Source organism: Anabrus simplex, chromosome 11, assembly GCF_040414725.1.
Source record: "Anabrus simplex isolate iqAnaSimp1 chromosome 11, ASM4041472v1, whole genome shotgun sequence".
Classification (NCBI taxonomy): domain Eukaryota; kingdom Metazoa; phylum Arthropoda; class Insecta; order Orthoptera; family Tettigoniidae; genus Anabrus; species Anabrus simplex.
In genome coordinates, this window is record NC_090275.1 from 115,153,785 (window position 1) to 115,181,029 (window position 27,245).

Consider the following 27,245-nt stretch of genomic DNA (forward strand, 5'->3'; position numbering starts at 1 on the left):
TGTTGCTGTAATAAGAACTCCCAGCTTCTCTCTTAAGTTTAGGGACCTTATTACAGAGTATTTTATATTCGTCTTTTACATATTCTGAGATATACTGGCATCTCCTTCCCAACGTATAATTATGTCTCTTAATTTTCCAATATATATTTCATTTTTATGTTTTAGGAGGCTGAGTTCTTCAGGTGTCATCCGACGACACCCTGGATGTCTATATCCTAGTTCAGTTATTGTGTTAAAACTGCAAATGAAGGCTTCTCGTAAGAGGTTAGTTAACTCATTGACAGTAGTTTTTCACAGTTGTTATTAGCATCAAATATCGAGTGATTTTTAGATAGAAGTTTCTTGGTGGTTTTAATGCCTATTTTTAGGGGATGCGTCGCGGAGTATTTAAAAATAGTAGTACTGACCCTTACTGGAATGTGAAGATCACAGACCAGTATATTGTGATCACTGAAGTCACAGGGTGCACTGATATAAGGAAGAGTGAAACCTTTTTCTGTCACTCTAGTGGGGTGTATACTATTAGCATTCTCCTAGTTTACACACCTCAGTGGATTTTGTGATATTTTACCAATTTTAAAATCCTCAATTTGAACACAAAAGTGCTTACATTTCTTGTTCAATATTTCTTAAGAGGAGTAAGCCTGCCCTATCTTACCCACATTAAATTTGCGATGTTCAGGTACCATTTTCTTAAAATTGAGTAACTTGAAACTCCTACCAAGTTTAGCTTGAACATTCCTTGACAGGAATAGGAAGCTATCTTGAAAATGTTTGTTATTTGCCAGGATATGATATTTCCCCGAAGTCATATTTTTCATGGAAAAAGAAATAATACCATGTTTTGAAAAGTATACATTTTATAGAGAATTGACTTCTCATTTTTGTAGCTCTGTAATGTAAGAACAAGCTGAAGAAATTTAATTGCTCTGGCTTTAATACTGTAGGAAAAATCTGTACCAAGAGTTAGAAAAATGTCGCACTGAGAAAAATGAATTCAGAATTTTGCAATATAAATCTTACTTTTAAAACTGTCCTGCTTCGTACTATTCATTCTCCCCATCCTCTCTGGACCTCTTCTTGTTTCTTCCTTTCCTTCTTGAACACTTCTCAGTTTCTTCCACCATTGTGTAGATTCAGCCTCTTAACCTCACCGACATCTTCCTTACTCGGGAAACCAGTCAGATAATTTCCAGAAAATTTGCGGTTACCAGACTTTTTTATTCGAACTATACTTGCTATATAACATTCACAGATGATGATTAGAGACTACGACAGACTCTGCTCTTCTCAACTGGCAAAAGCAGAATACTTCAGCACAACGAAACACGGAGGAAGTAAACGAACTTTCCCTGCTGGAGTAGGCCTACGGACAAAACAATCTCCTTCAAGTATTGCGCGCCGTCAGAAAGATAGTCAAGATAGATCAAGTACATTTTCCATAAGTTTCACTCGAGTCGCTGACAGTATAGAAGGAGGCGTGCCTGCAAAATGTCACATTTGACAGTTGATTGGAATTTAAGCATTCAAATAGAGTTTGTGCTTTCCTTCTTTCGGCATAATAGTAATAATATAACAAAGATGCAGAAACGACCACTAACTCGATTTTTGTTTTTGGCCCAATTTTGGCTGGCTTACTCTCCTTAAAATTCATTTAGAAAGGACTTAATGAATTTATAATGTGATTTATAGGAAGCTAGAATAAGTATTTCGTCCCCGTAATACCTATCTGTGTCGGTGCGACTGAAAATATGTGGCAAAAATTTTTTTTCCCTTTGAAACACACTAATTTCTATTAATAGCATATTGTACGATATATCTCTACAGTCAACTGGTAATAATCCCCTGTCTTTGTGCTCTGATTTAATACAGATAAGAATTCCACCTCCTCCTATTGTAATTTCTAGAGCAGAAATAACTATTCATAGTTATTCATCATAAATTATTTCTTTTCTTCACGATATAGCCATGTTTCCACGATTATTGCATCAGGTGCTTGTGAGAGTGAACATTTCTAGCCTCTTATTTCCAAGACTCTCTCTGTGGATCAGTGATAGAGTGAAGGCCTCCGGATACCAAGGTAGCGGGTTCAAACCCGACAGGCGTAGTCCATTCGACACTCCATGTCCTAGGATCTAGGCGTGTAAAGAATCTCTGGTGACACATTTGGATTTTACAAGACGAAATTTATTAAATCTCAGCCATAGGCGCCCGAGAGAGTTTCAGTTTACTCTGTCTGCCATCTAGTGGGCCTAGAGTAAAACAGAAGTCGAAATTGACGAGCAGACAGCCAGATGGCGTCGAATAGAAATATCTGCACACGGTAGCTGAGTCCATATGATTATGATAACGATTATTATTATTATTATTATTATTATTATTATTATTATTATTATTATTATTATTATTACTGAGAAGACTTTGAGAATACGGACAAAATGCGAGTGCTATGAATTTTCCCTTTTAATTCCCCTGAATCATTTAACTGAACCTCTAACCGTATAAGTTTGCTATGTTGTTCATCTTCAGAGAAATGATGCCGTTAATCTAAGAACAACATAACCTAGCTACACCTATTATAATTTTAACATGTCCTCTATGCTCCATATGTTTACTACCTATGAGGCGTTATCTTTTCTAGCTAAGATTCTCCCTGCTCTGGACCACACATACTTAAATACACTCGTCCTAAGGTTTTTTGCACTCTTCCAAAATGAAGTGTTTCCTTTTATAAATCGGCTGGTCCGCAGTATTGATAGGAATAGCCCGAGACTTCTTTTCCTGGCGTTGAGCAATTCGGCTCTCTTTCACAACTATCGGCCTCGTAAACGTAACGGTAACCTACGTGCAAAGTCCTTATAATCATTATTCATGTCACATCCGATCACAGTACCTATGCTACTGATGAAGACCAACCAAGACCGACTACAGTATACATCAGAGCGTAATATTGAAACCAAAATGGCGGACGTCGTGGGTGCAACATCTACCGACAGACGAGGGTTAGCGTAGTACGTAATAATATTATTATGACGATAAACGGTCACATAATAATAATAATAATAATAATAATAATAATAATAATAATGATTATTTATTTACGTCCCACTAAGTAATGTTCACGATTTTCGGATTTGCTGGAATTTGATCCCGCAGGAGTTCTTTTACATGTCAGTAAATCTATTCACAGGAAGCTGACGTATTTGGGCACCTTCAAATACCACCGTCCTGAGCCGGTATCAAACCCGGCCAGTTGGGGTCAACACCGTCTGAGCCACTCAGCCAGGCGTCACATTAAATTACTTTCGTTGATACCACTGAGAGCGCTACACAATACCAAATCCAATCCACCAGTAAATACAAATATAACACGTACAAGGGCGGTAATTTAGCATGATAGGGAAGACGCTTCGTGAACAACTACCCATCACAGAATCACATATAGTCTACTGGAACAGATGGACAACCCATTTAGGTATTTCATTTAGTCAAATAACGTTTTGTTTGAAATTTCACTTCGCTGGATAGATTAACATATATGACAAAACTGTTCAAATGATATTTAAAACACCATTTTGAATGTTTAAAAACATTAAAGTGCGAAATTCATCAATTTATTCACTCTCATGGGGAAACGTTACTTGTTCCCTTTGTTTCGAATGTTCATCACCAAATGAACGGGTGTCTATGGTAAATACTGACAAATGCTCGAGTTGGAGGGTTCGCCTACCGACGTAAGCAGCAAATCCTACTCCCTAAGGAGATGGGCGAAGGCGAGTATCCGCCTTCTGGTAGGAAGCTAGGTTTAGAGGTTAGCCCGTGTTCATCATTACTGCCTGAGGACAGCGAGTGTAACAGTGATGTAGGATACAGAAATATCCATCTCCATAGTTTGATGAAATCTGTCACTTAATATGTAAGTAGTAGAGTGTGCCACAATGTGATCAGTTTAGTTGAAACTTCAGTGGAGGGCTCAGCAAGTACATTAAGTTACAATGTGCTGTCTGTGAACGCATGAAACATTTCTTCACTTCTCCAAGAAGTAAACACATATTATGTATTATGGGAATGCGATCAGAGAGAACAAAGATGATGTTAACAAAATGAGGAAAGCTATCTGGACCATATGATATCATGAATCTTCAACTGATCCGCAAACACAACACTGGGTGTGCCCATCAGGGCCTCATTCTTGGTGTTGTTATCGTCGAGCTGAGGAAGAAAGAGCTGAAGTGTATTACAGGCATAGACCAAGTAACTACAGACCTTCTGCGGAGTTGCCTGAAAGGTCGCACACAAAATGGGAACGAACCTTTCAACACCAAGGTGTGGTCGGTGAGCATTGAAACCAATAATTTTGGTCAGAACATAGTCCGAATTGCTGCTACTGATGCAGTAGCTACTTTCAATGATGTTAATACCAGTGAATTAGAAACACTGAATCATTTGGATATTTGTGTTGGGAAAAATTATAGGATTGCACTGGGTCAATTTGACTTTGAAAGGGTAAGGTCAGCAGGAAAGCGTTTTTGTGAGACCGCTAAGGTGTCAAGGAGGACAAGGAGAAGGCTGAGATTCGAACAGCACAACAAACACGTCGAGATGGAGAGGACAACTCTCACATTTAGCGCTCAAATTCTAGGGAACTTGGCATGTACATTACTTTATACAGGTTCTAGAGGATGTACTAAGATAATTAAAATGTTAGAAAATCAGCGAAATATTGATACATATATTAAGGAAGATCAGAATATTTGCCTAACTGAAACTAAAAAATATGGAAATGTAAGTAGTAGTCGTACACCATTCGTACTAGTTTATGCTCGGCTACATGCCGTTTGATATTCAGAAAACAAAATTCAAACTAATATCATGAGTAGTTTTGCTGAAAACATGTCTTTTGTGAGATGTAATAAAAAATGTTGGACAATATTTTCTTTATACATATTGCATCTTACTAATAAAAAATAAAATTGATGGACTTTAGATGCAAATTAAAGGTCTCCAATGTTGGTTTACGCATTTTCAGCCAGTTTCATTGAAGAACAACCTGGTAGAAATTTTTCAATTGTAACAATATAGACATGGATATTAGGGATATTAGAGGTGTATGAGCTCCAGATTTAATTCCTTACAAAACCTGAAAATTGTCGTAAGAGAGGCATTGCCGTAGTTCAGTTTAAATACTGTTCACAGCACGATCAAAGCAAACACATTCTCATACTACTGTGTATAATTACAGTTCGTATGTTACCACTTACTCATATGCATGTACCGTACAAATATATTCTACAAATAAACTAATATTTATCGTCAAATTTCATGAAATTGCAAAAAATGAGTAAGGAAACAAGAAACACGAATATGCTTACCGTTTTCGATTGGCAAGAGAGAAATTTCTACTTCACACGTACAACCGTTTGGTCTTCAAATTCCAAATTTTCCCGATGAATACTCCTTATCCATTTCTCCCTTAAAGCTGTGCCTTTAGGGAATTTAAAATTTGAAGTATCCGCAACGGTATAATTCGATCCACAACCATGGACGCAGCAGGAACGACCCACTTTTTGCAATGTTAGAGCAAGGAAATATATAGACTATTATATATGTTACGGAGTTTTCCGTGGTAGTTAGAGGTGAAAGAAGGTGCGGGGGGTGAACAGGTCTCAGGCTACGAAATTAAAGTGAATTTAAAATTTAACAAGGTTATATTTTCTTAGCAAAACTTGAAAATACGAGTTCAAATGTAGTACTTGTAAAAGTTACGACACTCACGAGAGGAATTCTAACTTACTTCAGTTAGTCACTGAAACACAAGTCCTAACATGGCACTTCAAGAAAATCAAAGTTCCAACTCCGCTGGAACCGAACACTCGAAATGCAAAGGCTCATCCGACCATAGGTCCGGTCCGCACTCGTAGCGCTCCACCCGTGTCGCAGAGACGGTGGAGTAACATACACTGACTCTGTAGTCACGATCGCTCTCCTTTTATGCCAGATTGTGGCGAAGCATCTAGAACGTGGGTGTTATTCAACCCTATAACTCCTAACGTATACGGCGGATTTTGTTAAGAATTTGACAGGTTGCGTCTATTGCGATGACCTCCTCGTTGGCAGTGTCAAAATAACAACATTTTTACGCTAAATAGGCATTTGCACAGAGGCCGGGACATTTACCATATATAGTCACGCTTGGCCGCGTAGACCTACGTCACGGCTGAGTACGTCAGCGAGTTCGGTGGGCTGCCTGTCTTCCGCCTCGCGCGAAGTTCAACACACATACTTCGATCTTCTTTTCCGTAGCGGCGTTCCCTGTACAATACTTAACCAGGAAAATTTGTTGGGCTGAGGAGCATGAGAGGGATTTCAGGTAGTGATCGGTCCTTAGGAGCAGGTACAGAGAAAGTAGTTAGAAGAGCGAAATTATAGATGTTATTTGCTAAATGGAAGGCTATTCAAAAGTCTTCTTATCTCGCATTTAAACCTGAGAAATTACTTGGAAATATATTCCTTCATGTATATTCAACCAAAATTTAAATTTTGAAAATTCTTTGTTGTGAATGAAGTTAAAAAATAAACTTATTGAAATTCGTAAGTTAAGCGTGGTTTCATAAGTCTTTAGAATAAACACTTGTTTTCAGAAATCACTCTCATATAAAATATAAAACCTTCTTTATATCAATGCCTAAAATATTTTTCTAACTTTTACACTGCACATTACTATTTGAACCTAAAGTCTTTTTAAATCAATGCCTAAAATATGTTTCTAAGTTTTACATTTCACTGTAATATGTAAATAATGTAATATTTCGAAGCACGTAAAGTCTGTTCAAATTATTAAATTAATTTTCACTCGAAATTGATATTCACTGGAAACTCAACTGGCACATGTAAAGAGATAAACATTTGTGGTTAACGTAGCACTTTAAATGATTTTATAATAATGAAAGGGCCTTTTCAGTAAGTCAGTGCTACAAATAATTTTTAAAGTAATCACTTGCTTTTACCAGTATAAAACGCTAAATGCACTCATATCACCTGAGAGTTTTTAGGAGGCTGGGACTGGTGAATGCGGTGCCACGAACAGCAATTGGAACTCCATCGATGATTTCAGCACCACGTAAAACCACGTACCAACTCCAACGTTCTACCACGTTCCATTTCCCTCGCTGTACCACGTATTACATCGCTCATCGAACCACGTATCATCTCCAAGGTCGTTCCACGTACTATGTCCCACGTCGAGTCAGGTGTTGAGTTGATATGAGGTTTAACACTCGGTCAAGCATTCTGGTGTCGTATAATGTTGTAGACACACGAGAAAGTTCCATTGACAATTGATCGTGAGTTTTAGAAAATAGAACTGTACATTCGCAAGTCAGTAATAAATAGCATTCATAATTGCACTTAGAATCAAAGTCTGTTACGTGAACTTAGAATCACTGTCTATTATGCTCACTCTGAATCACAGTCCGTTATATAGTTTCAAAGTAATACTCACTATTAGAAATAACTATGGCTTTTAAATGAATTCAAGCACAGTCTGAAGCGTTTGTGATTTTGAAACGCACGTCACAATTCGAAGTTTCCACAGTTTGTAAATAGTCAGACTTCTCACGTAATGTGAGTTTTGAAGACCCAGTTCATATAAATCAAACTATTAACACGAAGAAACAATGTTCTGGGCAGTCAGAACACGTTGTACCGGTTCTAAACGAAATTTAAAATTCAAAGCTTATTGGAACGTTGAGTGTAAGTTCAGACCATGTCCTATGTACACACGATGCGTTTAACTATCTCTAGTTATCAACAGCACATATCTTAAATGTTATTTAGTTTCACTAGGGTCACTATTTCATTAAGAATGACATAAAATGTCCTTAAAATTTACTCAATTGTTTGCTATTATCGTTCAAACACAAGTCATATTTGAGAAAAGTTTCCTCACTCGGGTACGATAATTTCTGAGTTCCTAATTCTCAAAATACTCTAAGTTATGAGAATTCACATTTCAATGTTGAACACACGTAGAAATTGTACCAAGTTCGGAGATGCACCGATAATAATAAGAGTTCGAATTATCACATGCAGTAATTTTCCAAGTCCGTAACACTGCCGAAATTTTACAAGTTATTAATGATAACACAGCTCCACTTGATACACGTCGGATGTTCAAAGTCCGTAACACTGTAAAATTTTATAAGTCATTGAGAATAACAAAGTTCAACTTAAAACACCCCTGACTTTCACAAGTCGGCAACACAGCTGAAAATTTATGAGCATCGTCTTATTTCAAGCCAAATTTTTCTAAGTCCTTTAGCACGGCAGAAATCTTGCAACTTCAGCAAACAGCTTCGCGTAACGCGACACGGCGACAGTACCATCTGATATGGTCGAGTTTTGGATTGCAACTGCTTTTACTCCGCAAGACGAGGCTCTTATATACTTGAAGCGTGGCAGGCTCTCTGTTTAAAGCGAAGGAATGTGTTTCATTTCCACCTTAATATCTCGGAAAACAGAGGGTGGATTTTCTTCAAATTTCGGCCACTTTGCTTTTGAAATATGGGCTTCACGATAGTGTACTTCATTATTTCGTTGCTAACGGCGTTTAGTAGATATCGAAATTGTCCCAGACGTTATCACGTGGCGATTCTGTCATCCGGCCGGTTCTCTGCCTGTGAGTAGCGCTGTCTGTCTCACGGAGTCTCGAATGTTCGCACTGCACGATAATCGAAATGCTAGAGCTTTCAGGCCGTAAATAAATTACGAATAAAAAATGCAATGCGCCAGGCCGTAGGCATTCCTGGTCCATGTTCCTCCCGCTCTGGACAAAGAAAATTCGCTGGATTTTCTTTATTAGGCATTTACTATTCCTGTTCAACATACTTCTTAAGGTTAGAAGCATTGTATATTCGTTCAATAGTACCATACATGCGGGCAATTTGAAAGGCTCCATTTCTCAGAATGGTGTGGGTGCGACATGGTCCTACGAACAATGGGCAGAACTTCGCATATATCCGTGGTTCAGGATTTGAAGTCGCTGGTCTTCGAATTAGTACCAAGTCCCCTTGATTTAAAGGCCGTCGACATTTCCGGTTACGCCGACGCCGCATGTCTTAACCGTGTTGAGGTTTTCTCAAGTTTGACCTGTTGAGACACGGCAACGTCAGATGGCTTTGGGAGAATTCTATCCAATTGTCTCTCAGGTGTAATCCCATGATGCAAGTTGAGGGGAGTATCATTGGTGGATTCGTGCACTGTAGAATTCACTATCTTTTGCATGACAGGCGGTATTTCGATCCATTTCCAATGATGGTCACTGCAGTACATCCCACAGAAGTTAGCTAATTCCCTCATAATTCTTTCTGCCTAATGGAATTCATAACATGGTGGATTCCCATTTCGTCCAGGGCTTGTTGAAATTCTACAGACGTGAATTGCATCCCGTGGTCGGTCAATAAGTACTCTGGTTTCGTTTCTCATAAATGACGTTCTTTTTCAGTCTCCTTAGGATGTTACCAGCGTTGGCTTTCTGTATGGGTAACAACATAATGTATGTCGAGAATACATCTACTACAACAGTAATATGTGTGATCCCGCTAGTCGCCTTCGGGGGGGTTCATACAGGTCGATGACCATGATCTCTCCGGGTTTCTCCGAAATTAGCGCTTTTGGAAACTCTTTCAGCAGGTAGTTGTTAGGTTTGACCCGTTGACATAGGTTCACAAGCCCGTAAGATTCGACGCGTATCCTTCCTAATGTATTCCCATATACATTTATATCTGATTAGGCTAACAACTTTATCATTTCCAGCATGCCCTGAAATTGAATGGCAATGCCAAATAATAGCGTTCGTGATTTTCGGCGGAGCATAAATTCTATACTTGGTTTTATCAGGATCAACATATTTCATAAGTAGTCCATCCTGGAAACAATAGTTTCGAGATACATGTTGAAGGCATGGATAATCATCATCATCACCATCTAGAATTAAAGCCTTGAAAAATCTTATCTACTCCCTACATTTGCCATTTCTTCGTTGCATTTGAGGAATGTACTGCAATTTAAGAAGGAACTCTTCGTCTACATCGCTGACTACCACAATCTGATGAACTTGAATTACATCAGAGGAATTGCGGCTAAGCGCATCTGCTAATATGTATTTGAGACCTGGTCCATGCACTACAGTTAGATCAAACTACTGGATGAAAAGGGCCCATTTGTTAACCCTCTCATTAGTCATATCTGTGGGCAAAGTGAAAGTTAGGGCCCTTATGATCAGTGATGATCGTAACAACATCCATACAAAATTTTCTTCCAATATTGCAAGGAGTAGACAATGGCTAATGTTTCCAACTCTATAATAGTGTATGACTCCGACTCATAAATGAAGAGTCGATGGTCGGGATCATCTGGTTTCAATTGATATAATACTGCGCCTATTCCAACAGTAATGACATCACATTCTATAAAGAATGGCAAAGAAAAGTCAGGATAAACCACGCGGACTGAGTTCTTGAGCATGTTCTCAGTGGCGATGAAGACTTTCTGAAATTCTTCTGTCCATTTCCATCTGTTGTACTTCATTAGTAGCTGTTGAAGAGGTGCAACAGTCTCTGTATAGTTAGATCAGTGTTGGGCAAAGAATTGACAAAGTCCTAGAAATCGTCTCACATTCTTGATCCGCTGAGGTCTTGGAGAGTCCATTATGCTTTGGATCTTAGCTGGGTTAGGCTAGACCCCATTGCCACTAATGCCATGACCCAGAAATAAGACGGAAGTCTGAAACAGTTGGCTCTTTTGGGCATTAATTTTGAAATTCTCCTTCTCCAGCTCTTTCAGGCCTAAATGCACATCATTGACATGTTGTTCCAGAGTCTCTGATGCTATTAAAATATCATCAACATAAATCGTAGTGATGGCCTTAACTTCATCGGAAAGATGTTTATGTAGTGCCTTAATCAATACAGCTCCCTAGTTCTTGACTCCGAATAAGAGGTGGTTGGACCGGGCGAGTTGGCCGTGCGCGTAGAGGCACGCGGCTGTGAGTTTGTATCCGGGAGATCGTGGGTTCGAGCCCCAATGTCGGCAGCCCTGAAAATTGTTTTCCGTGGTTTCCCATTTTCACACCAGGCAAATGCTGGGGCTGTACCTTAATTAAGGGCACGGCCGCTTCCTTCCAACTCCTAGGCCTTTCCCATCCCATCGTCGCCATAAGACCTATCTGTGTCGGTGCGACGTAAAGCAAGTAGCAAAAAAAGAGGTGGTTGAAAACATAGGTCATCTTTTCAAACATGAAGGCCGTAAAATGTCTGCATACATCAGATGGGCCGGATAGCAATGTGTTTACTACTCGTAGCCTTAATTAAGATACAACCGCAGCATTTTTCTGATGTAAAATAGGATACTACGGAAAAGGGATGGGTGTGGTGGGTATCGAACCTTTCTCTACGCAGTTAAGTACTCGTGGCTGTGTAGAGTACTTTCGTTGCTAACAAGGAAGCGGCCGTAGCCTTAATTAAGATACAACCCCGGCATTTGCCTGATGTAAAATTGGAAACTACGCAAAACGGGTGGCTGAGGTGCTACCCAGCCCACTCATGCAGTTATAGAGGGACCTAAATACATGCAAAATCACAATGTTGGGAGGGGCACAGTTCTTAATATTTCAACATTCTAAAATGCAATGTTTTCTCCTTTAGAGCTGCTAACTAACATGTGAAACATGAACATTGAAATGTTGTAAATGTCAGTGAAATAAGGTGAAGGCTTCATTAACAACGTTATATGCCCTTACTCCATATGTTCACTGCGGAGAGGATCGTACCCTATTAGGCTGTTTGGCTCAGACGGTTGAGACGCTGGCCTTTTGTAGTTAACCGGAGAGGTTGGATACTGGCTCACTCCGGTGGTATTTGAACATGTTCAAATATAAAAGTCTAGTGTCGGTAGACTTACTAGCATATAAAACAACTCCTGCAGGATTAAATTTCGGCACCTCAGCATCCCTCTTCTTCTTTCTTCTTTTCCTACCGCTTTTTCCCACACCTGTGGGGTCGCGGGTGCGATCTGTGTCGCACATGTGGATTTGGCCCTGTTTTACGGCCGGATGCCCTTCCTGACGCCAACCCTTTATGGAGGGATGTAATCGCTATTGCGTGTTTCTGTGGTGGTTGGTAGTGTCGTGTGTTGTGTGAATATGAAGAGGAGAGTGTTGGGACGGACACAAACACCCAGTCCCCGAGCCAGAAGAATTAATACGAAGCGATTAAAATCCCCGACCCGGCCGGGAATCGAACCCGGGACCCTCTGAACCGAAGGTCAGTACGCTGACCATTCAGCCAACGAGTCGGACACCTCAGCATCCCTCTAGATCCATAAAAGGAGTTAATAGGATGAAAAGCCAATAACGTTATTATTATTAGTATTATTATGATTATTATTATTATTATTATTATTATTATTATTATTATTATTATTATTATTATTATTATTATTATTATTATTATTATTATTATTATTATTATTAAATAACTCGGAATATCTGATTTACATGTTAGGTATAACAAATAACAATCTACAGCCTGCTCCTAGTCACTTTGCCAGGCTTGAAATAGAATGAATTCTCTTTGTACTGTCTGTATATTAGCGCCTGTTATATGATGAAATGAGCAGCAGGACTGGACTGTTGGCTATGTCTCCGCAGGAAATTGAAACCCTTTTCCCTCTTGTCGACCGCAGATAGACATGCGTGCAAGCAGGGTGGCCACGTGCATGCACTTGATAAGACATGATCACCTCAATGCAGAGATTACATTCATCAATTGAAATCATCAATGAGTCCTCCTTTTATTTTTTACATGTAAGTATATATTATGCTAATATAAGATAAGTACAAAGAAGTGAACGAAGTGAATGTACAGAATTAAAAGTATATAAAAACTGTAAGAATGTGTGTACTTTTCCCTTCATACCTTCGCTACGTTAGAAGATGAGTTACGTTGTCCAGTGCGTGTGCTATGTAATGTGTTTAATATCTGTGATTACTATTATTATTCGTACCGTAAATAGGAGCAAATCCATCCCCTTTACACAATGCGATGTAGAAGAACGGAAGAATTATTTTTATTGCACATGACTGTGGTTGTTGAAAACAGCTGCCGCTCGCAAGCTTTCTAAGTAAAATGCTTTTTTTATTGGGTAGGCAACACAGAAGAGATATAAAAGCAAAAATCAGTAAGGTATTTTTCCGTTGTTAACTTCAAAGAGAGTTCAAGGGTCTGTGATAGATTTTTTAATCAAGCTCAGTGGCTATGGGGTTGTGTAGTCGAAAGAGATTGTATCCTTAATTCCAATAGCAGGGGAGAGGGAGCGTATGTAGGTCCCTTAACTTCTGCAGACATACCTACGCAGCATTTGCACGGTAACATCGTGTTACAGAGTAGACGAACAATATTGTAACATACGGTCCTAGTATTTGCTTGGTATTTACTATTTGCTAGTTCGCTAGTTCCCGTTTACCTGTGCACACACACACAGCCCTCCTGTCAATGATTACAGCGTTTTGGTTGCACAACTAAGTAAGATAGCATTCACGTATTCATTTCGTGTTCGATTCCCAGTCAGAACAGGGATGATATTGTTAAAATTGCACCCACTTATGTTCAAAAGTGGAATAATTGTTTAACTGACTAATTCTCTAACAATTATTTCATTTATTTAACATAACTAAATGTGAGTTTAACTGACTAATTCTTTACTGTGACAGAAGATCTTATGTCGAAAAGAAATGCAATAATTGTTTAACTGACTGATTCCTTACTGTGGCAGAAGATGCTATTTCAATTCTCCTTATTTATTGGCTTGCAACAATATTCGTTAGAAGACGGTAAGTATCATTACACAAAAAAATAATAAGGCTGTTGTGTTTGACGAAATATTTTCAGATGTTTTAAATTCTAAACGAATATCGACAGGAGATTCTAACATAGAGTCGCAGCATTTTCTAGGCATTTACTATGGGCTAGTTCGTGATGCCGGTTTCGATTCCTAGCCAGGTTACCTGCATACACACACAGCCCTCCTGGCAATGATTACAGCGTTGTGGTAGCACAACTAAGTTAGTATTCACGTATTCATTTCCCAGTCAGAACGGGGATGATATTGTTAAAATTGTACCCACTTATGTTAAAAAGTGGTATAATTGTTTAACTGACTAATTCTTTACTGTGGCAGAAGATGCTATTTCGATTCCCCTTATTTATCGTATTGTATCAATATTCGTTAGAAGATGGTAAGTATTATGAAGAAGGTCAGTGCTGTTAGAGCCATTCAACGTAACAGAGTAAGTATATACCATTCTGTGTGTGTCATGATTAAATTTTAAAACATTCTCTCCGCAGCGAGTGGACGCTGTTCATACTTACTTGTTTGCCGGATAGAGACGTACAGCCTTCGTGCTAACCTCAGAATGCTATTCGATAGAAGAAGGAGTATGGGTTACTACCCTCTCCCTTATATCATGACCTTTTTCACATGTATGTATTAAATACTAAATATTTTAATTGCGATATCTATGAATAGACTGTGCAGAGAATTAAAACTCGTGTGTGTTTGCGCGCAGTGATGAAATGTGCGCTTGTAAGGGATACCTCATAGCATTTGCTTGTCCTAAAACCAATTCCGAGATTTTTTATTATCATGATGAACTGAGAGAACAGAGTTCGAATCCATGAGGTTGGAAATCCATCTGGTGTATGTATTAGAGATTTCCTTATTCTAATGCTGAACAGAGAGAGATCGGAGTTCGAATCCTTGGTTTTTGTTCTGTTTACGATGACTTGTGTTTGCGTCATAAAGCTGACGTTTTAATCGCGAAACAAGGAGAGAGAGAGAGAGAGAGTTGGGTAGTTATATTCCATGCAAACATCATCTGACTGTGCGTTAATTTCTCTTGTTTTTACCAACATGATACCCACGCCCTCCTCCTATCATATATTTATAATCAAGGTAAGATTTTTCTGTTCAGAACACGATGTGAATATACGCTGACTATTCAAATATTTACTGTGAGATAACAAGAGAGTGTATATGTTCTAAACACACAAAAATATGCTTATAGTAGAGGGCACATCATTTTTGGCCCTCTGTAAGAGGATTAATTAACAATATGTGTTATCTTGTTCAGAAGGGTAGTTCAATCGTCGGAGGGTGCGGCGGTGTACACAGGCTTCCTCTAAAAATAACGCCTCCACTCCAAGATAGTGTCGTGAAGGGAAGCTAGCCGTAAAACTAGAGTCGCTAGCTACCCTCTAAGGTAGTGTCGGAATGCACATGTTGAGAAGACAAGCTAGCCTTAAAACTTGTGTCTTTTGGCCACCCTGTAAGATGGTGTCGAGAAGGGCATCTGGCCATAAAACTAGAGTCCGTAGGCCCCTCCAAAATAGTGTCTGAAAGGGACATGTCGAGGAGGGCAGCTTGCCTTAAAACAAGGGTCTCTAGGCCCCTTCAAGATGGTGTCGAGTAAGGAAGCCAGCCTTAAAGCTAGCGTCCTCTGAGGTTAGGCCCCTCCAAGATAGTGTCGAAAAGGGCATCTGGCCTTCAAATTAGGACCCTGTATGTTTACGCCCCTCCACGGGAAGATGGCGTTGGAAAGGGCATCTAACCGTAAAACTAGGTTCTGTGTAGTTAGGCACGCCACACCAAAGCTTATGGCTAAGTCACATCAAGGTGATAGCAGTGAGGTTAGCCATGCACACTAATTCAAAATTCCGCTCCAAAACAATTGAACGAAGTAGGACCTGTTAAGGTAGCGGCTGTCAAGTTAGCCACGTTCACTTTTTCAAATTCCGCACCAAACAAGTGTACGTGGTTAGGACCTGGCAAGATGGCAGCAATGAGGTTAACCATGCACACTAAGTCAAAATCTGCGCCAAAACAAGTGCATGAGGTTAAGACCTGTCCAGAGCACGTGGGGATGTTTGTAAACAATGACCACGGGTGCTGCCTCAGCACAAAGAATGCTGACAAGGTGACTTAGAACCCACCCAGTCCTACTAATAAAATGCAAAATAATATTACCTATTTCATACGCTTTCCGTACCAAAAGCTTGCAGTTGCTTTTCCATTTCAATCCAGTCGGTTTCCTCTTTTATCTGAGCGAGAGCTGACTGACCATCGCAGGTTGCGAGTTCAAAAATTGTCCATTTCAAATTATAATACCTTCCTTTAAATACTTCTAACAGTTAGAGAAGTTCAAGCAACCTGATGAGCAGGAAATGCTATTAATATTAAGTGTCACCTATAGGTGACATTGGGCTTTGACGGGTTATAATTGCAACCCTCACACTTTCACGTGGGCATACTGGTAGTTAATCCCGCATATACACACTGCGAAAATAATGAATTCCTAGTTGTTTAGCAAAAGTAAAAACTTCTTCGTGGTTAGAGCTCGATGTGGTAGTGCATTCAGTAAACGTTTTTTTGTGATATGTAGAGGTCAAGACTTTTTGTAAGGCGCTAACTTCATATGTACGCCTTTTCCTCGTAACAAAATCGCCTCCATTGTCATTTACTGTTACCTGTCGCTCCGCTTCTTCTGCAGCCTTAAGAGTTCTTGCTACAGCACTAGCACCGCACTTTAGAGAAATTCTCACTCTTGCTGCGCGTAGTGCTTTAGTACTGGATATTCGCGGATTGTATTCCCGTCGAGTAGCTCTTCGTGCAGCCTTCACAACTTCTTTCCATCCAACGGTTTTATTTTTCTTCTTCATAACGTTTGGATATCTTTGTTTCACCATTCTGTATACGACTTCACTCGTCAAGAACGATTTATGAATTGACAGTAACTTATTGTTTCGTTCGATATATATATTACTATAGCCTACTTTATTACTACCGTGGTGCCACATCTCTTACCTAGTTCTGGTACAACTACACAAAGACGTCATGGAATGTTGTTTCCCTTTACTGTTCTGCGTATTATAACTGGCCCATAGGGAAGCTGGATAGCATACATCTTTTACTCACATTCATTACCTCCTTGAATGGCGTAACCTTCGAGAATATTTACACTTTCGCAAAGTTACTCCATCAACCACTATTTACACTATTCTACAAATTGTAATCCACGATCTGGTTAAAGATGTTTTGAAATATTTTCATTTTAATGCATATGAGCAAGTACCATCACCGGATTATTTGCTTCCCAATTCCCTTATGATCTTTGACGCTGTCGCTGCAGATCAGTAAAACGTTTTTCGCGCATACTTAAATATGTAGATTGCTTCGATTTATGTCAAAGCTATTCTCTTGTGCATAAGCAGTTGATAAGCAACGACGCAAATATTATTGTGCTTTTTTGGCAAGATGAGCGCATGTTTATGATGATCATGTTGACACTGATATGACATTCAATGACTTTAAACGTATGTGTGCTACATGGTTTTAGTTATTGATAAGGAAAGTAATGTTCGCTGTGGACGGAATCGCATGAGTTTTGATCATATTATATCCATCAACACAGAGTTACAGACTCTAGTTTATCGAAACCATCATCATGCCAAGATCCAGCAAAGAGATTAAACAACATATAATCCGTGCTCGAAACAATATTCGACGATAATTTAAAGAGCTTAAATATATTCACGCAGACACTGATTTATTTTTCAAAACGCAACTGGGTACATCACTCAAAGACATTTTTAATTCTACTTCATTGCCCAAGTCAACTACAAGTTCTGTGTCTTTGCAAATATCTCATGATAAAGAGAAGCAAGAAAAAGAAAAGCCTGGAGAAGAGAGCGGAAGAGGAGAAGCAGGATAGGGATGAAGAAGGGGAGGAAGAGGAACTTCACCTAAGCGAGTTAAATTTTTAACTACAGATGTTATTGCTGAAACTCCTACTGCATCACCACAAGGTCTACCTTCTTTATCTGAGGTTATGATCGCACAAGAGTAGCGTAATCATTTTAAGACTTTTACTCCCAATACGAATGGATCACTCTTTGCACCTTATATAGAAAAGCTCTTTACAAGACAAACTGACACTAACTACGGTATTCGCTATGAAGACGACTGTAATCTGGATAGGTAACGCAATTGTTAAGATTAATGGTAACAGCCTCATCGTAAAATGTGTTACCTATAAACCTACTAAAGGTCTCTTAGAACATAAATACCGGACAAAGATGTAATTTCACAAAATAATCTTAAAAAATATAAATCAGTGCATTTGATACTGACGCAACACGACGTAATTACAAGAGGGCAGAAGCTGTAAATGCAAATAAGAGTCGCGAGTATCGGGAGTTTACTTGTATGCTTTTTCCGCAACATCCAATACTGGACTTGGTCTTAATGTTATCCATAAGCCTCTGTTGCCCTATGTAGACGCAAGATACAGGAATGACCCTAACTTACCCGTGGAATGATTACAACTTCTAACAGCTGGCCACACAGGTCACGAATAAAAAATTCTAGAAATAGAGAGAGAGAATTACGTCATGCGGGTATTGTTCAGTAATGGATCGTCAAGATGAGACCTCACCTGTAAAGATGAACATTGATTACGAGTTACAAAAAAACAGCACGTCGCACCTACTGTCACACACAAGTTATTACACACAGAAATATGATCTCTGGTGAGCAGACTTAGTGGAAATGATTCCATATGCCCCTAGCAATAAGGGGTATAAGTATCTACTTATTGTCATCGATGTGTTCTTTACGTTTACTTTCGAACAACCTGTGGGTTCTAAGACCGCAGCTCAAGTCAAGGACGCATTTAAACGTATTTTTGAACAATCGAAACGCTACCCAAGACTTCTTCAAACCGATCAAAGCAAATAATTTTACAACAAGGATTTTTCATCTTACCTCAAGTTACTTGGCATTCATCACTACTCTACGTACAACAGTCTCAAAGCAAGTGTTGTAGAATGCTTTAATCGTACACTCAAAACAATTATGTGGCGAGAATTTACAACACAATGTACTTAGCGCTCGACTGAATTGCTACCTAGACTCGTGTCTACCTGCAACGATACACCTCATGGCACTATCGGCTCAAAACCACGCTTAGATGCTATTCATCTTGTATTCAAAATGGCTTATCCAAGCCGCCATCGCTTTATAAGCGGTGATTTCGTTCGCATCAGCAAACGCAGGTATATCTTTGCAAAGGAATACACCTAACTGGAGGAGGAATATTAGGCTTGCCAACCCAGTTGCGCATTTAATTCGTCATCCTTCTGGACAGCCTATTGAAGGAGGATTCTACATGGAAGAACTGCAGAAAACCAAATACCCTGATCACTATTTAATCAAATGTGTTATTCGCCGTTGTAGAAATAAACTGTATGTGAAATGGCTTGGTTTTAATAACAACTTCCATTCGTGTATTAATGAAGAAGACGTACTTTAAGACTTGCATTTTTTATTCTAGAACTTCTCCCTCTTCTTTCCTCTACTGCATAAGACCAATTTAATCTTGTTAGTCATCAATTTTACTATTAGTGACGTGGTGAAGGGTAGGTTTAACATTTAAAAATCAGACAATACCTGCATTATGTTTTACAAATCGTATTTATTTTAGTATATATATATATAACAGTAAATGTGGTACTTCGGTGAGCACGAGAAACGCAGGGCGTGTACCAATCTGTTGAAGTGCATACAGAGGGAGAGGGTGTGTTTAGAAGAACTTCTTTCAAATTTTTTTTTCTGAATTTATTAATAAGTTCAAAACCATGTCACCTCTGTACAGCAGATATAGTAGAAGTATCCCCAGTCCTAGGGCTGGCGACGTCCTTGGATTCCGGCAGCTCCTCTCCCTTCCATACCATTGGACCACTATTTGTCCCTCGATGGAAGGTCTAGAAGATCCATTCGACGACTAGAAGATCCATACGGTGCTGATGAAGGGCGTTGAGACAGACCACGTAAATCATCATCATTCCGTGTCCGGTCAGCATTTCCAAAATATAGCGACTCCGATGGCCTTGTTGTTCGCCTCGATCAGGTCCTGTGTAGTGCAGGGATGTTCTAGTAGGGGACAGATGAGCAGGTGGTTCGGATCTTGTGTCACACCACACTCGCAGGATGCGTCTCCATCTGGTGGAAGTATGGCCCATTTTTGCATGTTGGTCTTGCAAAGAGGTACGCCCACCCTAAGACGATTAAGTGATCTCCAAATAGGGTAGGGCAGGTCATTTCCTGGAGCTAGCTCTTTCTTTGCAGGAGTATCAGGCGGCAGCACGCTCTTCCACCTGGTGATGCGGTTAGACTCAGGTGTTCCTACCAGTGGTTGAGTCCTGGTGATGAAGCTCTTTCTCGACTTCAGTCGACAGACTACAGCCTGGTGATCATGCAGTGGGTGGCGGGAATCATTAGTCTGCTTTGTCCTCTCTGCATCAGCAGCAACAGCCCTTCTGATAGCGGGGGGAGCTATTCCAACAATCGGGTAGAGTTTGTCAACTGGGATTGGCTTCAGACATCCCGACAAGATACGTACGGTCTCGTTGATTGCAATGTCAACCTCCTTGGTGTGAGTGGATGCACTCCACACAGGTGAAGCGTACTCTGCAGCGGACACACACAAAGCAAGAGCAGAGGTTCTCAGGACGTGAAGGCTTGCTCCCCAGGTGGTGGCTGTGAGCTTTCTCAAAAGATTGTTCCGTGAACTAACTTTCAGCCTGGTGTTGTGGCAATGTTTCTTGAAGGACAGTGTTCGGTCAAGAGTAACACCTAGATACACAGGTGTTGGACAATGTTCTAGTCGTTTGCCTTGCCATATAATGTCCAGTTCCCGCCGAGCTTCTCTATTCCTTAAGTGAAATGCGCACACCTGAGTCTTGTTGGGATTTGGCTTTAGATGATTGCCTTCATAGTAAGAGCCAAGAGTATCTAGTGCAGTAGTCAAATTTTCCTCCACCTCTTCAAATGTCTTTCCTTGGGCAGCCACTGCAGTATCGTCGGCATAGATGAAAAGCCTGGTATGTTCCATTATGGGCTGATCATTAGTGTAAATGTTAAAGAGCACAGGGGCTAGCACACTGCCTTGAGGTAAACCGTTCTTTTGTACGCGCCATCTGCTCTTCTTACCATGGTGAGGGACTTGGAATCTTCTATTCTGCAGGAGAATGCCAATAAGAGATGTTAGTTGATAATCATTAGTGAGCTGGTAAACTTTCCTCATTAACTTCCTGTGGTTGATGGTGTCATAGGCAGCTGTTAAGTCAACAAAGGCAACTCCAGTTACCTTACGCTGTTCGAAACCATTCTCGATGTGTTGAGTAAGGTTCAGGATTTGACTGCAGCATGACTTTCCAGGTCGAAAACCAGCTTGTTGAGGAATGAACTTTCCTTCGAGGATGCCACTAATTCGGTTAAGGATAAGGCGCTCGAAGATCTAGAAACAATGACATAACAATGACACTGGGCGAAAGTTTTTACTCCTTACCAGGCTTAAGTAGTGCAACCACTCGAGCTTTCCTCCAGAGCTTGGGAATATAAAGCTTATATACACACTCATTAATCATTGTAAGCAGCCATTGCAGAGTAGTCCTGCCGAATTTCTTGATCTGTTCTACTCTGATATCATCGATACCAGCAGCCTTATTTAATTTCAAGGTGGAGATGACAGACTCTAGTGAATGAACACCGTTAAGCCTTGGGGCGAGTTAATGCAAAAAACTGCTTCTGCACTGATGAGAGAAAGGTTTATCACTGGTTTTAACAAGGTTCATGACACGTGAGAATGTATGTTTGAAGGTCTATCACACGGTAGAAATCTATCCCATGTTAAATCCTCAATCATTTGAAATAAAAAAGAAGGTCATTAAACTTGAATGAGTATATAAGTTTAACATTCATAAAATGAAAGTCCACTCGAAACTTATCGAATTTCAAAATAGTCGCTTAAAGTTTGTAGCACTTGGCATAATGTGAAGTTACGCCACACGACTTAGTTCTTAGTTTGAAGCATTGTTCAATGTAATCACTTGGATTGGGAAAAATAAGGGTGTTTCACTCGTGAATTCAGACTTGTTCACGCATTGGTAATGACATAAAAAAATAAAACGAAATTAATCATGCATCAATAGTCCTCGGTTCGACTGTTCATAGAATCGAAACGCACAGCTGAATGTTCGTAGAATTGAAATGTACAGTTCTTAGTAGAATTGAAATGCACAGTTCACACACGCAGTCTACAGTTCATTACCTACAAATATTTACACAGTTCATGAAATGGTAAATTAGTGACGTAGTCATGCTTGCAATTTGAGTAATTCTGAATTAAAGCACAGTCTCGTTAACTTGAAGTATTCAGTACTTTGTAAGGAGCAAACTGTTCCAAATCCTGTCCACAATATTAAATTTTAAATTAGAAGTACTTGAAAAATATTCACAAGTCTTAGACACTCGTGTAGAATAAACAGTCACTTGCTGATGCACAGATGAAGCACAATTTATATCACGCCCCGTTGGAGCAGAAGTTTATCACTCACAGTTTAAAGAAACTCGTACAAGTTTATACTCGTCACGATTGAGTTAAAGTCCACGAACTCGAAGTATGACGGCCGCTTCACGCTATATCGCGGTCCTCGCGAACCGACTGGACGAATTCCACTGCCATGTGTGCACATACACACGCTGGTCACACACTGCTCTGCTAAGCGAAACAGTACTGTATTTATATCCGATCCGTGCCTTCACATCTCGTTCCATAACTTCGTTGTCTCATGTCGGATTTACGTGAAACTTTGCAGGAACGTAGATAAAGGATCTGGCTGCACGATGATATGGTTAAATTTGTCTAATTATTATTATGGGGAAAGTTATTATCCATAGAAGCTCGAGGAACATTCCACACCAGTCTAGGTTCTGTGTTGTGGTGAGGCATGCTGTGACGTCACCCGTTCTACGTCACACGCACACAGCTGTTGCTCGCTGTTCAGTCAGTCTTTCGCTGCCGGTCTGGAGCGTAACGCGTAAGTTTTTAATTTTTCATTACCGGGACTTAGTTTCATACCGCCATTACCGGTACAATATATATATATATATATATATATATATATTTCATTCTTCAAGTAAATATGTTCTGTACTTTCTTTCATAGATTATATCAGCTGTCTTCGCCGTTTAATACCACCACCCAGTAACAGTTTTCCTTTCATTGCACCGGTAACGACAAGTGCTGCTATCTTCTAAGCAAGTATAGCATTAGGTGAGGTCACACGCTGCATAGCTTTAGGAAGCAGATTTTCATCGGCTACAGGTCTGTCTTGACGATAAGCAGGCAGCATCTAACATATTAACACCGGGATCACCGAGCGCCAAGCAGAAGTCAAGTCGAGTCCCAGGGTCGCAGTACTCGTAACTAGGAAGATGAAGCTCGAAAGGAAGAAGAGCAATCACCTTATTGATGAGTCCATCCCTGCACGCTTCCTCACCTCTCTCCAAGTACGTTTCTTCACATTTTACCTGCGACAGCTTGCTTACTCTTGACGCAGCTATGATAAGTGTTTATTAGCGAAGTAAACTCGTTAGTTTTAGGTCCGTGATACAGTTTAATGAGTTGACACGTACGGCACTGTCTCACTGAAGGTCTCCTAGCTAAACTCACTTGTTCATTAGGTAAACTACACGTCTGAAGCTCTGACAAAACAGTATCTTGTGTCCACTCCACTCATGAGGCACCTTTAGTAAAGCATTCAACTTTTCTTCTGTTTAAATGTTAGTTTCTTTCTGCAAGCATAAAACTTCACGATTGTCTTTTCAACTGCGTTACACTTTGTATTAGATAGAAATGACATGACGTCTTTACAAACGTTTCCTTCACACTGTCATCAATTCGACACTGCAGTACAACAGATCAAAGATCATGGCGCGAACTGTTTCTCCACTATCCTCCTTGAGAAGTGTTTGAAATGATGTACAACCTAATTCATTTATATCGATAATTTCGCATGTTGATTTTAGATACTCACGCAACCAATTCTTATTTTCACAACCTTTAGAGAAAACAAGGTCTGCTCTTGAAGAAATGAGCGTGCAGGCTCATAGCTAGAAAGCGATAAGGTATTCCTTTTCCTTCCCACTGCAGACCTATTTTTTCCTAACCACTGTGTCTGCTTTTTGTCTTCATCTGTTTGCAAACAGTAAAGGAAAGGTGGACTAAACACTAAACGGACGAGTGCTAGCGCCAAAGCAGAGTGAAATCCAACAAAGTCACCTCATTAAACACAAATTTGTTCCTATTCGCGTTAAAGCCTTCTACATCAAGTATTAATGTTCCTGTTAAGTAGGTGTAAACCACTTTAATCTCTATCACAGCATCTTATAGACTAAAGGAAATATTCTCACTTATAGCATATATTATGCCTTGAGTTTACTAGAGTGTGACCTTGATGACGAACAAGTCTAAACATACATAACCATGTCGACGTGATCGCTGCAGTTTAAAACAGCGTGAACTTACTATGGCACATTTTCAGTCCTGCTATATTATTAGAGAACTATACATAAAATACGTACAATGTGCAGGTCTTGGCACGAAGACACAAATTTAGACTACGTTACATGTTGTCCGTCAGAAGCCTTGACATACCCGTTATCAACGACAGCTGCACAATACAGCTACATCATGGCGGGCTTGAGTTACCGAGAGACCTCGAGTATGTCTTAAAAAGGCTGACATTCGTAATTCCAACTTTACATGATTCTCCTCAGATTTACAGTATTAACAACATATCGATATCTCTTCAGTTATTGTATTGTATTCTCACTGATAACTGCTGTCTGAACTCCAGTACATTATTCTGGGCCATTCTCTAGACCTTAACGTAGGCTATCACGAAAAACTTACTTTTCGTAGCAAAATTTTAATTTGTAATGCCAGGAGCGTTTTAAAGAAGTACGCAAGAATAATTTTAAAAACATTCGTAAGTAGCCAAATGAAATCAATGCAGAGCATTCAGAGAACATGCATGGGCAAGGGGAGAAGGAAACTGTACCTAGTATGCTGCTCCGTTCATTGGGAAACATAATATCAATTAACCCAATTAGCTTCCTTCAACCTCCCTTCATCGGTAGTGCATAATGAAGCTCTCACCAAAAATGATCTTTTCTTAACAGAGTGAATGTCGCATAAAGCACTAATATACATCTTTCTTCCAGCTGCTCCGGAGCTGAGGGACTTCATCAATTCTGGTCATCATGAGCAACAGTCTTCAGGTGAGTTCCTACTTTTTACTTCATCAACATTGATGGTGAAAACTACATTGGCATTAATAACTGGACCCCGCAAGTACTTGAGCTGTTACGGTATCAGCCTCAACGTTTCTAGCAAGACTTTAGATGATCTTAAATTTACGCAGTGCGTTATAGAGTCTGTTAATCTGTGAATATTGTCGTATGCGCCTTGAAAGTCAATGAAAATATTATAAATATTGTGTCATAATCCCAGTGTCCGACTCGTTGGCTGAACTGTCAGCGTACTGGCCCGCGGTTCAGAGGGTCCCGGTTTCGATTCCCGGCCGGTCCGGGGATTTTAACCTTCATTGGTTAATTCCAATGGCTCGGGGGCTGGATGTTGTGCTGTCCCTACATCCCTGCAACTTACACACCACACATAACACTATCCTCCACCACAATAACACGCAGTTATCTATACATGGCAGATGCCACCGACCCTCATCGGAGGGTCTGCTTTACAAGGGCTGCTCTCGGCTAGAAATTGCCACACGAAATTATTATTATTATTATTATTATTATTATTATTATTATTATTATTATTATTATTATTATTATTATTATTATTATTATTATTATTATTATTATTATTATTATTATCCCAGTGTTTCTCAAGCAGTTTCCACAAAGTGAAAATCTGGTCTGTGGTTAATCGCTTGGACCTGAAGCTGGCATGATGTTCTCTACAAAAGTGTGCCGTGTCTTGAGAATAACTTTAGACAGCGCCTTGTAGATTACGCTCAGGAGGTTGATTACCTCCATTTCTCCTACAACACGGAAGATTTTATTGTAATCATTTTGGGGCGCTGGTCTGTCAGTCAATCAGCACTTTAACTCCTCCCAGAGATACTCAATTGGGTCTGTGCCGGCCATTTGGATTTATTCACTTCAAAATAGACAGATTTGGAATATGACCGTTCCTTCATTAATGGGTGCATTGTCATGTACGAGTGAAAAAGGTCGCTAACAAATTGTTGTCAAAGCCAGTGTCCCTGTTAAAATTGTTAGGATCATGATTTAATTTTCGAAGATGCTCGAGCTCTTACCCACACTGGACACTACAGGTCGAGGATTATACGGGACACTGTGGAAATCCTAAAAATTTCAGCAGGGACACCGGCTATCAATTAAGTAGGCCTAATACCTGGTTGCCAGCCATAAACGTTTTACGTCCCTGTCCGTTCACTATTGTTGCTTCGTATTGGTGTTTTCCTACTTCGTACGTTCCTAATCGCCAGATTCTTCATGCTGCGTACACCCTTTATGTTATGTGACCCTCCCCTGACTGTTTCTGATGGTTCCGTCAGTTTCCGCTTCGAACGCAAGCGCTGTACCGCGTCCAGGGAGCCATGTGGTGACGAATGAACGCACAACTTCCACTTCTATTATAACGTCTAAATTCAAAGTTCATTGTTTGAAGAGACTTTCTCGTGAACAGTCGAGATTTTCTTCTGATGACGCAGAGCACAGTCCTCTGCGAAACGTAAAGAATTTCACCTTATTTTCTTGAAACGGCATAAGCCCAAAAGTCTATATCATGTCTGTAAAAATTCGGGCCATAGAAGCACCAATGGTAACATCGTACAATATCAGGAGTGTCAGTCCGTCGCCATTGATTACGGTCTTGGTTACCGGAGCGTCGTCCACTTCTCCGTCTACCATCGACTAACATGCATTAACATGCTAGACAGCAATGGTGTATGGACGACGTCACTGGGGACAGCAATGGCAGCATTAGTGCTTTCGGACGAATCCAGTTTTTATTTGTTTGAAAATGATGGTCATATTTTGGTTCGGCCCAGACAGGTGGAGAAGTATGAGGTTGACTGCATTCACACAAGACATATGGCGCCATCTCAAGGCCTTGTGGCGTGCGGTGCTATTGGGTACAACCAAAAATCACAGTTGGTGCATATCCAGGTCACTGTGACCAGTTTGACCTAAGCGACCCGTAGTCATACCCTTTCTGCTCGACGCCATACTTCAGCGAC

The 27,245-nt window shown here is 40.0% G+C and overlaps 1 protein-coding gene across 2 annotated transcripts in view; it reads left to right on the forward strand.

The window, feature by feature from the left end:
* Positions 1 to 27,245, forward strand: part of LOC137502723 (uncharacterized) — a 134,163-nt gene that overhangs the window by 1,334 nt on the left and 105,584 nt on the right. For both annotated transcript variants that reach the window (XR_011018847.1, XM_068229742.1), the window contains exons 2-3: positions 166 to 264; positions 25,180 to 25,236. Coding sequence is in view for 1 of the 2 variants with exons in the window: in XM_068229742.1 (XP_068085843.1) it covers positions 25,219 to 25,236 (18 nt within the window). In the remaining variant the exon portion in view is untranslated. The remainder of the gene's footprint in view (positions 1 to 165; positions 265 to 25,179; positions 25,237 to 27,245) is intronic.